This window comes from Pseudophryne corroboree, chromosome 1 (genome assembly GCF_028390025.1).
Source record: "Pseudophryne corroboree isolate aPseCor3 chromosome 1, aPseCor3.hap2, whole genome shotgun sequence".
Lineage (NCBI taxonomy): Eukaryota > Metazoa > Chordata > Amphibia > Anura > Myobatrachidae > Pseudophryne > Pseudophryne corroboree.
In genome coordinates, this window is record NC_086444.1 from 777,794,870 (window position 1) to 777,809,994 (window position 15,125).

The following is a 15,125-nucleotide window of genomic DNA, read 5'->3' on the forward strand; positions in this document are numbered from 1 at the left end:
TATTGAAGCATTCTGTTCTTCTATAACACCTTAGCAGTGCCACAGGCTGATAGAATCCATGCCACACCGCATTGAGGCAGCAATTCATACAAAAGGGGCCCAAACTAAGTACTGAGTACATATGCATGATTATACTTTCTTAGATGGATGACTTTTAAGTTGAATTACTGAAATACTGTAAATGGATTTTTGCACGATTTTCACATTTTCTGAGTTTCACCTGTATGTACTTGTGCTTGACAAATGTCCATCATACTGTAAATGTACTATAAATTGGTTAGATGCTATTATGTTACCTTAGCCGTGTTGATAGCAGCACCATACCCGGTTGAGAACCCACAGCCAATCAGGCAAACTTTATCCAGGGGAGCAGCATCGTCAATCTTAGCAACTGATGTTTCAGCACAAACTGTGTATTCAGAAAAGGTGCTGGTGCCCATGAAGTGATACAGCTGTTTCCCTTTGCTGCTGAACCGGCTTGTGTTATCTGCCATCAGGTCTTGATCGGAAATAGCAGTTTTAATTTTACTGAAGAAAAGGGAAAACACAAAATCACAGCTGTAGTTTACATTTATTTCATAAAGTGCACTCAGAGTTGCACACAAGCCCATTTTACAAATAGACCTTGTATCAGAGCCAAGCATACACAATTTGGAGTACCTATGTCATACTCAGAGTTGTACACTGGGTGTTTGTATAAAGGCTAAGCTCTGAGAACATGTATGCAGAGATCCACCTGAATTCAGGCATTTATTTCCAAGGAAGAAATGCGTGCATCAGTCCCTCAGCATCTGAAGTTCAAAATGTGAACTTCAGTTTAAATTACACAGTTTTTAAAAGCAAACACGTAAATGAGATGTACAAAATGTATTACTGTATCTGCACATTTACTTTAAGATTTTGGAACATAGTGCTACTTGTCAAAGTCAGAAAAATAACACGCTACACACTGCCATATATGCACCTCATGCGAGTGCCTGCTGCGTGTGCATGAGCCCTCCCGTGCGTGCGCATACTCTCAGTTGCGTGCACCCGCAGGCGCGCGGTATGCGCATTTACGGTAGAGTTTATGTTCGTCTAGCGGGCGACTCAATCGTAACATATTTTAGTCATATAATGTATTTTGTAGATTATGGTCCCTTTGATAGAATCTGAAAGTTTAGTTAACGTAGTATGTTCGGGGACAAAGAGATCCCTCTTTGTTTGATACGAAGGGTCAGACAGGGGTTACACAGTGGTGTTTAGTATCCATCGGAAGAGAATATAATTAGCAATATTCCGGTGTTGGTTTGAAGCGGATTAATCGCTCGTGCGTATAGTTATGGACATAAGAAGTTTATGGACATTTACTATATTTGCACTTTATTACCCATGCGGCGGGAAACCCAGTTTCCCACCCACCTGAGCAGTTAGGAATAGTCACAGCCCACCTGTATGAACCAACCTATGACCTTTTGTTATAATGCGAAGACGAATTCCTGTGTCCAATGAACAATAAGAATGTAGGGACCATTGTACTGTATTGTGTGTAGTGTATAAAAGGACAAGCCGATCTGGGCCAGCTCTCTACTCTCTTCAACGGTTCTCATTGCTGATAATCGGGAGCTGGATATCCAGAAAAGGCGCTTGCGATTGTTCCCCTTGTGCGTAAGTTCTCTGCAACCATATTGTCTCTTATTTAATGTTATAAGCCATTCTCTCTCTCTCCTTCCCCTTTAAATGTAATTGTATCTTTATTGTATTTTATGTGTAGTGATTCGGTTAGGTATTTTATGTTATCTTGGTAGTGTATAACTTGTATTGTATTATTCTTTTGCAATTGAACGTTCATTCATTTCCTTAAAAGGCGTTAGACCCTTAGACCGGTATTTGAGCGTTTATTATATTGCTAAGGGGTTCTCTGAGCGTCACATACGCTCATACAGCTTTTAAACTAACAAGGTTACACTGTGTTGCATTTACACCTTATCACTGCACAAGGGTTTACAGCAGTGATTTTCAACCTTTTTTAACTCGCGGCACACCGAACAATATTTTAAAATTGCCAAGGCACACCATCAGTTCCCCACAGAAAAAAAACCAAAAAAACACACATTGGCCCTTATAGTAAAAAAAAATCCATACATACATTTGCCTACACAGAAAAAACAATCACTTTCCTCCCCACATAAATCCTATTGCTCCCCAAATGAATTATTCACATTGTTCCCCCCATAAATCCTTATTCTCCCCACATGAATCCTATTGTTCCCCACAGGAGAAATAATATAACAAATATTAGCTCCTACCGGTCAGCTGTCTCTCAGTGGCTGGGGGTTGTTTATAGTAGAGTGCTGCGAATACTGAGCAGCGGGTGGTTGGGCAGGTGTGGAAGTGGGTGGGCAAGGAAAGCTGTGTATGCAGGCAGGAACTGGAAGATGTGTATGCAGGCTGGTGAGCTGGATGGGTGGTGAGACGCTGCGGCGTGACCTATGATATCACACCGCCGCGTTTTCAAGGCACACGTCACGGCCAGAGCACGACTGATCCTCTAAGAAGAGCCCGGGCCAACAGTTCACTCTGAAGGTGCAGGAAGTTGCTCTGGCTCCGCGGCACACCTTGCAACTGGTCGCGGCACACTAGTGTGCCACGGCACACTGGTTGAAAAAGCCTGGTTTACAGTATAAGTACATTGTTTATGGTATAGTTATAAAGGTTTAACTCTGTGAGCGTCAGCGCCGCTTGTGATCTCCTCGTGGTCTCGAGCGTCCGCTACGCTGATAGCGTATCATTACGTTAGTCGGCAGCCTATAGCGTGCTTGCCTTTACGCTCTAAGCCGCGAGCGAACGTGCCGCTCGTGCGTCTCGTCCACGGCTAAGCGTTCGTTACGCTACGTGCGTACTCTTACGGTATTCCATACGCCAATTGCGTACTGTGTTCTTTTACCTTTTAGCGTGTTTTATACAAGGTATAGAATAGGCATTATCAATTGAGGGCTCCTCCGGTCTTCACATATCTGCACTAGGTAATTTCAGCAGACATTATCGGTCAGCAAAAGGCGGGAGGTAATATTCCTCGTAGTGCTGACCAGATAAGCGTCTGCTTCGCTTAGTAAGGGGTGCTGAAGGAATCCAGAAACGGAAGGTAGGAACAGTACGTTATTGTCTTTTAAAACCTGTTTAGTTTCTGTTTTGCGAACGCATAAGCAATAAGCATACACATCTGTATTTCTTGTTTAGTATTATTTTCGTGCCTCACTCTCCTGATTGCCACATACTAGTGATAAACGTGTTGAGACATTTGTTGTTATTAATAGTTAAAAGTAATATTTAAGGGAATAATTGTAAAAGGCACACACACAATCTCGCCTAGAATACAAGGGAGATTTGAGTGGTGGTCAGTGAAAGATTACTGTTAAAGATCATTCACATTGATAAACGTGTAGTGTGTAACTGTGGACGTACTTGGTCTGTGTACACGTGTCCTTACCAGGGCAGGGCGTACGCAGCAAGGGTCGACGCACGGAGCGTGTATTACGCAACGGAGCGTACGGATACGCCCACATGATACAAACCGCACGATAGTATTGTTTAGTAAGCGATAAGGAAAGTAATGCGAAAATAACACAAATCTATCTCAAATCCAAAAGTTTAAAAGTTAAAAGGAAAAGACTTTCTCTGTTGCAATTCTTCTGGGTTAAGCTAATACCGAATGAAAGGATTTCTGCGCAGAAATAAAAATTAAAGTGTACATGTGGTAAGAGTGTGTGTATATATAAGATTTCTCTTTTATTACGGAAGTGGGAACCATAGGCCAGTAGAAAGAGATACACCAGCGAGAGTGATATCGTGGGGTGGCTTGGGAGGCGTCCCTTGTTAGACTCGACACATTAATGAGCAGTAGAGTCTGCTGTACATAAAAGACCAGGAGGTCACGGACCAGGAGGTCACAGAACAAGAGGTTCAGGTACAGCAGACTAGAAGTAGAGAAGCACAACCGAAGAGGGTTGGTGCGAGACCCATATAGGCCAAAGAAGCTCAAGGCTGAAGGAATTCGCAGCAGAAATTTTCGATTCCACTGATCGTTCCGCACATAAGATTAGTTGCTTGTGTGCAGATACGATTGTACCGCATGTGATTGTGTGCATTAGCGTGTCTTGAATTCAAAAGAACGCTACTTGCACATTGTTAACGTGATTTGTGTAATTTTTTTTATTTTAAGGGAAGTAGCCTGATCACTCAGGGACATTCCAGCGACTGATACTTGCTGGGGAGGGTAAGACACTCCCACACGCCCGAGCAAGTAGACATACTTAGGTGCCCTAGGCTGGGTACGGAACCTCTGGGAACTTTGGTCGCCGTATTGGCCAGCGTGGACGGGAGTTAAGTGGGCGGACTTCGGAGCAAAACCCCCACCGCAGCCTTACCCCGAGCATCTTGGTTTTTGTAAGGGTTGCCGGAGACCCTGATTTGAAGTCAGAGGTAGTGAAAGCAGCACCTGCAGAGATGGGGGCCAGTTGTTCAGGTAAGGGGCGATCAACCCAGGTTCAGGTTGATTTGGTAAACCGACCAATCGGGTCGGCAAGGTATATCATGTGTGAGAAATATGGTCATCACACAGAAATGTTGTGCAATGAATGGGAAAGGATGACTGTGCATGACGGGGAAAAGTTTCCCCGGGTAGGTAGTTTTAACCCAGAAGTGTTACAGAATTTAAGGAGAAGAGTTTGTCTGATTAAGTCTTCAAAAAGGCGTATTAGACATTATGATTATTTAACATTGTGGCAACAGGAAGGTGAAATACAAAGGGGGTTGGCGCAAGCCACTGGATCTAACCCTATCAGGAAACTGATAGCCACTGCTCCCCCACCACCATACATACCTGGAGAGAAATTGGTTGCAGAGAATGGCACTCAGGGTCATGTTAAATGTGTAGAAGTTAACGATAATGTAACCAAAGTAATTAATGCTAACACTAATCCGTGCAAGTTGTACCCTGTTTTGAACTTTCCCCAGGATTGTGACCAAGAGGATGAGCCCACAACAATATCAGCACTCTCCCTAGCAGCCACCATATCAGAAACAGCAGTAGGCACGACTCAACCCTTAAGATTAGCATCAAAGGCCCCTAGCGGAGGGACAGGTGAGGTCGTATCGACTGGTAAGTACGGCACCATGCACTACGCTGAAACCATTTCACCAAGTATTGTAGAATCTACACAGACAGATGTTATTAGACTTAATCCCGTTAGGGTAATAGCAGTGCCAAATGGGAAGACTGATACTTCAGGGGCAACCCCTATCAGAAACATCGCCATGCACTGTCCCTTTTCCCGAACGGAATTGAGGTCAATGATGTCTGAATTCCCTGATCCTAGAAAAGACTTAGCTGCATGTCAAAAGTATATTAGAGAGCTAGGAAATTCTGCAGAGCCAAATAACAAAGATTGGAGGACAGTTTTGAGGGCATGTTTACCCCCCAGTGTTGATCCGTTAAAGTTTATCGCTGATTGCAAGTTAGATGAGGAAGTACCACTAACAGACGAGTATAATCAGGATAATGTAAAGAGAATCAACTTACAGTTAGGGGTATATTTTCCTGCAGTAGTAAAGTGGAATAAAATCTTTACAATAAAACAAAAAGAAGGTGAATCCACATCAGAGTATTTTCACCGGGCTCTGCAGGATATGGCTAGGTACACTGGTATAGATGACATTAAAACAAATGTACACCACAGGGAAGTAGCTGTTTCAGTATTAATGGACGGTCTAAAAGAGGTTTTAAGGAATAGAATACAAACCACTAGGCCTGATTGGAGAGGTATGTCGGTGGATGCATTGGGAGAGGCTGCTGCTGGGCATGATCGGAATATCATCAGACACAGGGAGTCACAGAGTGATAAGTTAATGGCTGTGAGCATACAGGCCCTCACTACCCGGCCACCTCAGCCCAGAACTGTGACCCCTGTGGGTAAGTCAACAGGTATAAAATGTTATTGTTGCCACAGAGAGGGACACATAGCACGTGATTGTAAAACAAGACCAATACAAAATTCATATCAACCCTATAGACAACGACCTGATACGAGACATTGGGATCAAGGACCGAAAGGGCGGAGCTATGAGCCACATGCAGGGGAAACAAAAAGGTATCCCCCAAGAAGAGACTGGCAAATCTCTGATAGTTCCCATCTACCCCCACCACAAGTAATTGCTGCCAGCGCGATTCAGGGAGGTCACCATACCCAATAGGGGTGTGGCCACACCTGTAATCTGCAGCCAGTGAAATTGATTGCAAGTCTTGGAAGTGAACCCGAGATCACAATTGATGTAGCTGGTAAATCATTAAATTTCCTTGTAGATACGGGGGCGGCCAAATCAGTGATAAATTCGACAGTGGGCATGAGAACCACTGGTAAAACAATTCCAGCCATGGGAGTAACGGGAGTAGTACAGCACTACCCTGTTAGCAAACCAGCAGAGATTACAATAGGGCCCTTGCATACCAAGCATTCCTTTTTGCTGGCTGCATCAGCACCGACTAATCTCCTGGGAAGAGATTTATTGTGTAAAATGGGGTGCGTCATTTATTGTACTCCTGAAGGTGTATTCTTACCTGAGAATCACGCTCAGGAAGTACGAGGCATGCTAGACTCCCCATCAAAATTAATGTCACAGACCGTTATGATAAATAGGAGTTCATCCCAGGTAGAAGAAATGACATCCCAAATACCAGAGTCACTTTGGACTAAAGATGGACAAGACACTGGATTAATGGCAAACGTAGCTCCAGTCGTTGTGCAAGTAAAAGATGGTAGGATAGCTCCAAAAATCCCACAATACCCTCTGAAGCCAGAGGTGGAGTTAGGAGTATACCCCGTAATAGAGCGCTTGCTACAACAGGGCATTCTGGTAAGAACATCCAGCACTGCCAATAGTCCCATCTTCCCTGTGAAAAAGAGTGGGGGGAGGGGTTACAGGCTAGTGCAGGATCTAAGGGGGATTAACAAAATAGTTGAGAGTCAGTTCCCCGTAGTGCCAAATCCAGCTGTCATCCTTATGCAAATCCCTCCCACTGCGAAATTTTTCACTGTTATTGACCTTTGCTCCGCCTTCTTCTCGGTACCTCTGCACCCTGACAGCCAATATTTGTTTGCATTCACATACAGAGGAGTCCAATACACATGGACTCGATTACCACAAGGTTTCATAGACAGCCCAAGTATATTTTCACAGGCTTTGCATGATTGTTTACAGTCTTTCCAACCAGAGAGTGGATCAGTATTGATCCAATATGTGGATGATTTACTACTATGTTCAGATTCACTGGAAGCGTCCCTGAAAGATACGAAACAGCTCCTGTTTCATCTTTCAGACACAGGACACAAGGTTTCCAAAGACAAGTTGCAATTATGCCAGACTAAAGTAAAATATCTGGGACACTGTCTGACACAAGGACTGAGACACCTGACCGCTGATAGAATTCAAGCAATTCGAGACATGACTCTGCCACAAACCCAGCAACAGATCAGAACGTTTCTAGGAATGTGTGGGTATTGCCGTAACTGGATCCCAGGTTTTTCCATTGTAGCACTACCTTTGCAGGAGATGGTCTCATCAAACAAACCTGATCGGATTTCGCATACAGATGAATCCGAGATGGCATTTGAGAGACTTAAACAGTGCCTAACGCAGGCACCAGCATTAGGTATGCCAGACTATGGGAAACCCTTTGAGCTGTACGGAACAGAAAGTGCTGGTTGCGCAGCAAGCCGGTAGCATACTACAGCGCTCAGCTAGATACGGTAGCGCGATCCCTCCCCACATGCTTGCGAAGTGTTGCAGCGATAGCATTGCTAGTTACAAAAAGCGAAGATGTAGTGCTAGGACACAACCTCACAATCCATACACCGCATGCAGTGTCAGCCTTGCTGAATTCTGCCCAAACCAGGCACGTCTCATCAGCACGGTTTACAAGATGGGAATTGGCATTAATGGCCCCCGTAAACATCACCATAAAGAGATGCAGTGCATTAAATCCTGCAACGTATCTCCCAGGTGTGCCTGCACAGGCACAAAGGGTGGAGGATGAGAGTGATGGGGAAGGAGGATTTAATACAGGAGATGACATGCATGATTGTATGGAGTATTTGACCCAAAATTTCACGGCAAGGCCTGACATCAGTGACAACCCACTGGAAGATGTAGATCTTACTTTCTACACTGATGGTAGTTGTCACAGACAGACGGACTCGGGAGACTTGTGTACTGGATACGCAGTCGTAGATGACCAAGGCACCATAGAAGCAGAACCGCTAGGCCCACCTCACTCAGCCCAGGTTGCTGAACTGGTTGCCCTGACCAGAGCATGTGAATTGGCTAAGGGCAAAACAGCCAATATCTATACCGACTCTAGATACGCCTTCGGGGTAGTCCATGATTTCGGAGCCCTATGGCACCTCAGAAATTTCATGACGGCAGCTGGTACACCGGTAGCGCATGCAGCTCACATCAAAAGGCTTCTAACAGCGATACAGGAACCCGACAGAGTGGCTGTTATCAAGTGTAAAGCACATACATATAGTCAAGACCCAGTATCACTTGGTAACAGCCGAGCAGACGAAGCTGCTAAATTAGCAGCAGGTACCCCCAGACAGACAGACACCACACAACTGATGGTATTTAATACCGTCAACACACAGAAATTGTGTGAAATGCAAAATTTGTGTTCCACACAGGAAAAGGCAGTTTGGAGGGCAAAGGGATATGGCCAGGAGTCCTCAGGACTCTGGACAGATGGACAGGGTAAACCAGTGGCACCCAGAGCATACCTTCCAAGTTTGGCTGAAGCACCACATGGGCTGACTCATCTAGGCAAGGAAGGGATGTGCAAGTTGGTAAGAGCATATTGGTGCGCCCCAGGATTTTCTTCCCATGCGGGAAAGAGAGCAATGTCATGCCTCACCTGCTTGAGGAAGAATATCGGAAAGGCAATACCAACAGAACCATCTCATATCCCACCTACAGGCGGCCCTTTTCAGGTAATACAGATTGATTTCATACAATTACCCCCTTGTCGAAATTTGAAGTATGTACTAGTTTGTATAGATGTGTTTTCAAATTGGGTCGAAGCATTTCCTGCGGCCACAAATACCGCAATGTTTACTGCTAAGAAAATTGTACAGGAATTTGTGTGTAGATACGGTATCCCTAGAATAATTGAAAGTGATAGGGGTACCCATTTTACAGGTGATGTCTTTCAAGGAATGTGTAAGTTGATGGGAATTGATAGTAAGCTGCACACTCCGTACCGCCCCCAGGCGAGTGCGAAGGTGGAAAGAGTGAACAGCACTATTAAAAATAAATTGAGCAAAGTTATGGCGGAAACAGGATTGACATGGCCAGAAGCTTTGCCCCTTGTATTATACAGCATCAGAACCACTCCCAGGTCCCCTCTTAATCTGTCCCCTTTTGAAATTCTGTTTGTTCGACAACCGCATGTCATGATTAACCCTCAGGATGATTTGAAGTGTAACAATGAAGTGACTGTAAAGTATTTGGTTAAGATGAGTAAACAGCTAAGGAATCAGAATGATAATTTGAAGTTAGTGATTCCTGATCTGCCAGATAGTAATTGTCATGACATTGAACCTGGGGATTATGTAATGATACGGAATTTTCTACGCTCAGGTTGCCTTATTGACAGATGGGAAGGAGCATACCAAGTCTTATTGATTAGCACGACAGCATTGAAGGTTGCCGAGAGAGAGACTTGGGTTCATTCGTCCCATTGTAAGAAGGTTGCTGATCCAGAGAGGTCCCGTGATAAGGAACAGACGGTAGAGGAAGTTGTATCACTGGAGTGTCTGTTTCAGGAGGACTGAGACGGCACCTGAGCATTGAGAATAATAAGATCATTGGCAGTTGTCGATTCCCTGTTCCCTTTTATTGTTTTTCTCCACTTCCCATCCCATCTCCCTCAATTGTTTCTTTCCCCCTTCTCATTCTTCTCCATTTCCTCCTATAAGTGGCTTGCCCCAAATTCAGAAGGATTATGTTATATTGGAAAAGTACTGCCTGAGGTAATGACCGTATCCCACACTAAAATGAAGGATATTCACAGCAGTGTCCAAGCTCCTTATACTCACACTCATTACGAACACATCGTTAAACGGCAACTAATAGAAAGAACAGAGCATCCGGCCTCTGACCTGATCAATGAATCCACCGGGATTCAATTCCTAATCGCGTTAGATATCACTCGTACCGCCAGAGGAGTGATAAATTATAAATACATATCTGCGCTTGCAAATTTATTAGACAATATCACTGAAATGTATGATGACACATTCAGGTATACCGGAAGGGAGCTCCAAGCTTATAAAACAGAACTGGTTCAGCATAGGATGATTCTCAATTATCTCACAGCTGTGACGGGCGGGTATTGTGTTACCCTAGCGACTCAGTATGGAATAAAGTGCTGCACATATATTACAAACAGCACCGAGGACCCGGTCGAGGTCATAGACAAAAAGATGGATGACATTTTGCAATTAAAATGGGAGTTCCGAAGGAAACACAATCTCACCCTTGCCGCTGTGGGTAATGAGCTGACCAGTTGGGTGTCATGGTTGAACCCACGAAATTGGTTCTCTGGTTTAGGAGAATGGACTCAAGGAATTATCATGGATGTAGGGAAATTTCTTTTGTGTGTTCTGGGTGTCATCATATTGGTCGGTCTGATATTTAGATGCGTTCGGGTTTTAACAAAGCGTAAACGTAGCGCCCGAGTGATGAGTTTAAGGAGTGAAGATACTGTAATAACAACGACTGATTTGGTTTATGACCCAACGATAGAGACAATGTTGTGATGAAAATGTGATTCCACGGTCCGTTTCTTTCACCCGTTTCTCCTTTGTTTTCCTCCAAGGTAAAAAGACATCCGCTTGGAAGAAGAATTTGACAACCTTTTACACAGACAACTGATGGACTATGCCATAGACCCCCATATCCCTAGTACCTTTAATTTTACGCTAGCCCAACACTTTTTGTAAGTCTATGGACATTGAGAAAGCTTTTGTTCGCACTTTGGCAAAAGCCCAAGGAGACTACAGTCAACATGTACATCGAGACAAGACAAGACAAGACACAAGACAAGACCTCAATCGGCAAATGTATATTAAACTCACATAGTTTATCACTGCATTTACCATAATTGTTCTTTATCTTCATCTCTACCACCTTCAGGTAATAACACACATAGTCGATAGGGAATATAGGCACAAATATCAGCACTCACATATTCCCCTATTCATGTATCATCAACTAAAAGGTGCTCCCCCCCCATTTTGTTGCAACCAAAAGCCGAAAAGAGCTCGGTAAAGTTTGACAGCCCATCCACAGACCCGTACCACGGGATAAGAAGGAATTCAAATGTATACTTCGCAATACCTCGAAGCTTGATTTAAAACATGTACGGCACGATGATACATGACCCCCCAAACATGGATTCATACACACATGCTTCTGCTATCTCACTAGGTCATACCCTTTTCCTACCTTCTCCTCTCCTCCCCTACCCAATCATAGAAATGTATTATACATGACATATATTTTTCTCTTTTTGAACTGTTTTAGGAAGTGGCAGTTATTGGTGACTGCCAAAGGGCGGACTGTCAAAGTCAGAAAAATAACACGCTACACACTGCCATATATGCACCTCATGCGAGTGCCTGCTGCGTGTGCATGAGCCCTCCCGTGCGTGCGCATACTCTCAGTTGCGTGCACCCGCAGGCGCGCGGTATGCGCATTTACGGTAGAGTTTATGTTCGTCTAGCGGGCGACTCAATCGTAACATATTTTAGTCATATAATGTATTTTGTAGATTATGGTCCCTTTGATAGAATCTGAAAGTTTAGTTAACGTAGTATGTTCGGGGACAAAGAGATCCCTCTTTGTTTGATACGAAGGGTCAGACATGGGTTACACAGTGGTGTTTAGTATCCATCGGAAGAGAATATAATTAGCAATATTCCGGTGTTGGTTTGAAGCGGATTAATCGCTCGTGCGTATAGTTATGGACATAAGAAGTTTATGGACATTTACTATATTTGCACTTTATTACCCATGCGGCGGGAAACCCAGTTTCCCACCCACCTGAGCAGTTAGGAATAGTCACAGCCCACCTGTATGAACCAACCTATGACCTTTTGTTATAATGCGAAGACGAATTCCTGTGTCCAATGAACAATAAGAATGTAGGGACCATTGTACTGTATTGTGTGTAGTGTATAAAAGGACAAGCCGATCTGGGCCAGCTCTCTACTCTCTTCAACGGTTCTCATTGCTGATAATCGGGAGCTGGATATCCAGAAAAGGTGCTTGCGATTGTTCCCCTTGTGCGTAAGTTCTCTGCAACCATATTGTCTCTTATTTAATGTTATAAGCCATTCTCTCTCTCTCTCTCCTTCCCCTTTAAATGTAATTGTATCTTTATTGTATTTTATGTGTAGTGATTCGGTTAGGTATTTTATGTTATCTTGGTAGTGTATAACTTGTATTGTATTATTCTTTTGCAATTGAACGTTCATTCATTTCCTTAAAAGGCGTTAGACCCTTAGACCGGTATTTGAGCGTTTATTATATTGCTAAGGGGTTCTCTGAGCGTCACATACGCTCATACAGCTTTTAAACTAACAAGGTTACACTGTGTTGCATTTACACCTTATCACTGCACAAGGGTTTACAGTATAAGTACATTGTTTATGGTATAGTTATAAAGGTTTAACTCTGTGAGCGTCAGCGCCGCTTGTGATCTCCTCGTGGTCTCGAGCATCCGCTACGCTGATAGCGTATCATTACGTTAGTCGGCAGCCTATAGCGTGCTTGCCTTTACGCTCTAAGCCGTGAGCGAACGTGCCGCTCGTGCGTCTCGTCCACGGCTAAGCGTTCGTTACGCTACGTGCGTACTCTTACGGTATTCCATACACCAATTGCGTACTGTGTTCTTTTACCTTTTAGCGTGTTTTATACAAGGTATAGAATAGACATTATCAATGGCATTATCATACTGTAAGTGTGTAAATATAGTATATAGATTATCTTGTGGTTTTTGCTTGTTATATTTGAATTAATCTACTATATAAAAGCGAAAATCCGACCTTCTGTCTTTCTATACAAATCCACAGTTTACAAGCGAAGATCGTGAAATTTTACAAACGAGCATATTAAAACACGGCGGAGGCAACTAAAACAATTAGAAATCCCTAGCACCCATAGGGGGGAGACAGCAGCACAGAGTATATCAGGAGACAGCATAACTCCGTAATTACTGGAGCAATGTACTCAAAAATTGGTACACATATGACTTACAATCTGGGAACAAACTCTGTGGTGGGTTAGACACCCCTAGGGGTGGGACAGCAGCACAGAGTATTCCAGGAGACAGCATAACTCCCGAATGCCTGGACCAATTTACAACAAACTTGGTATCAGGGGCGGAACTCCCGGAGGCAAAGGAGTCCATTGCCACCGGGCTCCAGCACTGAAGGGGGCACCTGGCTCCAACACTGTCCCCCGACCATGCACTTCCTGCCATCGCTTCCATAAAAGAGCTACCCACCGAGCGGAGGCGGAGCGCAAATCAGCATCAGCGCGGTGCACCGCCTCTGTGACTGTCGGCTGTGCTGTGTGTGGTCGCGGAGTTGACTGAGCTTTCATTAGACAGCCGGCCCGCCCTGCAGACTGAGGACGCACGCAAAGAGAAATCAAGGAGAGGGGCTTTGTCATTTAGAATAATTAACCCCGTAGCTCAGCAGGCCTGCCTGTCCACCACCTGGAGTCACCAGCAGCCACAGGCAGATTGACTGGCCCGGCCGTAGACTGCAGCTGGCTCCAGGACACATCGCTGGGGCTGCCTCCAGCATCTTAATATACACTTGTGAGTGGTTGGCCACTCTCCTGGGACCAGCGGCCGCCTCAGCTGCTCTAATCCCGGATGTCAGACAGAGGGTTCCGCGCATCACAGGCTTTCCATCGGGGAGCGGACGTCACAGGAACCCCAGCATGGGTCACAGGAGGCCGTGGGCACCGGGGCTGGTGCCACTGCTTCTTCTGCAGGTCAGTCACTGTCTGCTTGCCTTGTGTACACCTGCAGGTTACAGCTCCAGCCTCATGTCCTGTGAAATGCTGCACCCCAGACCTCTCACCTGCTGGCCCGTGACTGCTCCCTATGCCCCATGACTGCTCTCTATGCCAGCTGACTGCTCACCATGCCCCATGACTGCTCCCTATGCCCCCTGACTGCTCACCATGCCCCATGACTGCTCCCTATGCCCCCTGACTGCTCACCATGCCCCATGACTGCTCCCTATGCCCCCTGACTGCTCACCATGCCCCATGACTGCTCCCTATGCTCCCTGACTGCTCACCATGCCCCATGACTGCTCCCTATGCCCCCTGACTGCTCACCATGCCCCATGACTGCTCCCTATGCCCCCTGACTGCTCACCATGCCCCATGACTGCTCCCTATGCTCCCAGACTGCTCACCATGCCCCATGACTGCTCCCTATGCCCCCTGACTGCTCACCATGCCCCATGACTGTTCCCTGTGCCCCCTGACTGCTCACCATGCCCCATGACTGCTCCCTATGTCCGTGACCGATCCCTATGCCCCTGACACACCTTTGACTGCTCCCTATGTCTCTGAGGCACTGGCCTCTGACTGCACCAGATGCCCCCTTTTTTCTGCACCTCAGACCTAGCAGGAAAACTGCTTGACAGCCTCTCCCTCACTGCCTGTCATCCTCTCTGTGGCGTCACCCACTGCCTCTCCCAGTATCCCACTCCCTGTCACCCAATGCCACTCTGTCACCGACTATCTATCCACGTCACCTCTCTCTTGCTTGTCAGCCTCTTCCTGACATGCAATGCCTCTCCCCATCATCCTCTACATCATCCACAGCCTCTCCCTGGTTATATCCACTGCATCTCCCTGTCATCCATTCCCTGGTATCCCCCACTGCCTCTCCGTGGCATCACCCACTGCCTCTCCGTCTCCCACTATCTCTCCCTGTCAGCTCTCCCTGTCATCCACTGCCTCACCCCGTCATCCTCTACATCACCCACTGTCTCTCCCTTGGGTCA

The 15,125-nt window shown here is 45.5% G+C and overlaps 1 protein-coding gene across 1 annotated transcript in view; it reads right to left on the reverse strand.

Moving 5' to 3' along the window:
* Positions 1 to 15,125, reverse strand: part of LOC134910127 (all-trans-retinol dehydrogenase [NAD(+)] ADH4-like) — a 62,758-nt gene that overhangs the window by 13,030 nt on the left and 34,603 nt on the right. The window contains exon 5 of the mRNA XM_063917808.1: positions 297 to 528. Coding sequence (XP_063773878.1) covers positions 297 to 528 — 232 coding nt within the window. The remainder of the gene's footprint in view (positions 1 to 296; positions 529 to 15,125) is intronic.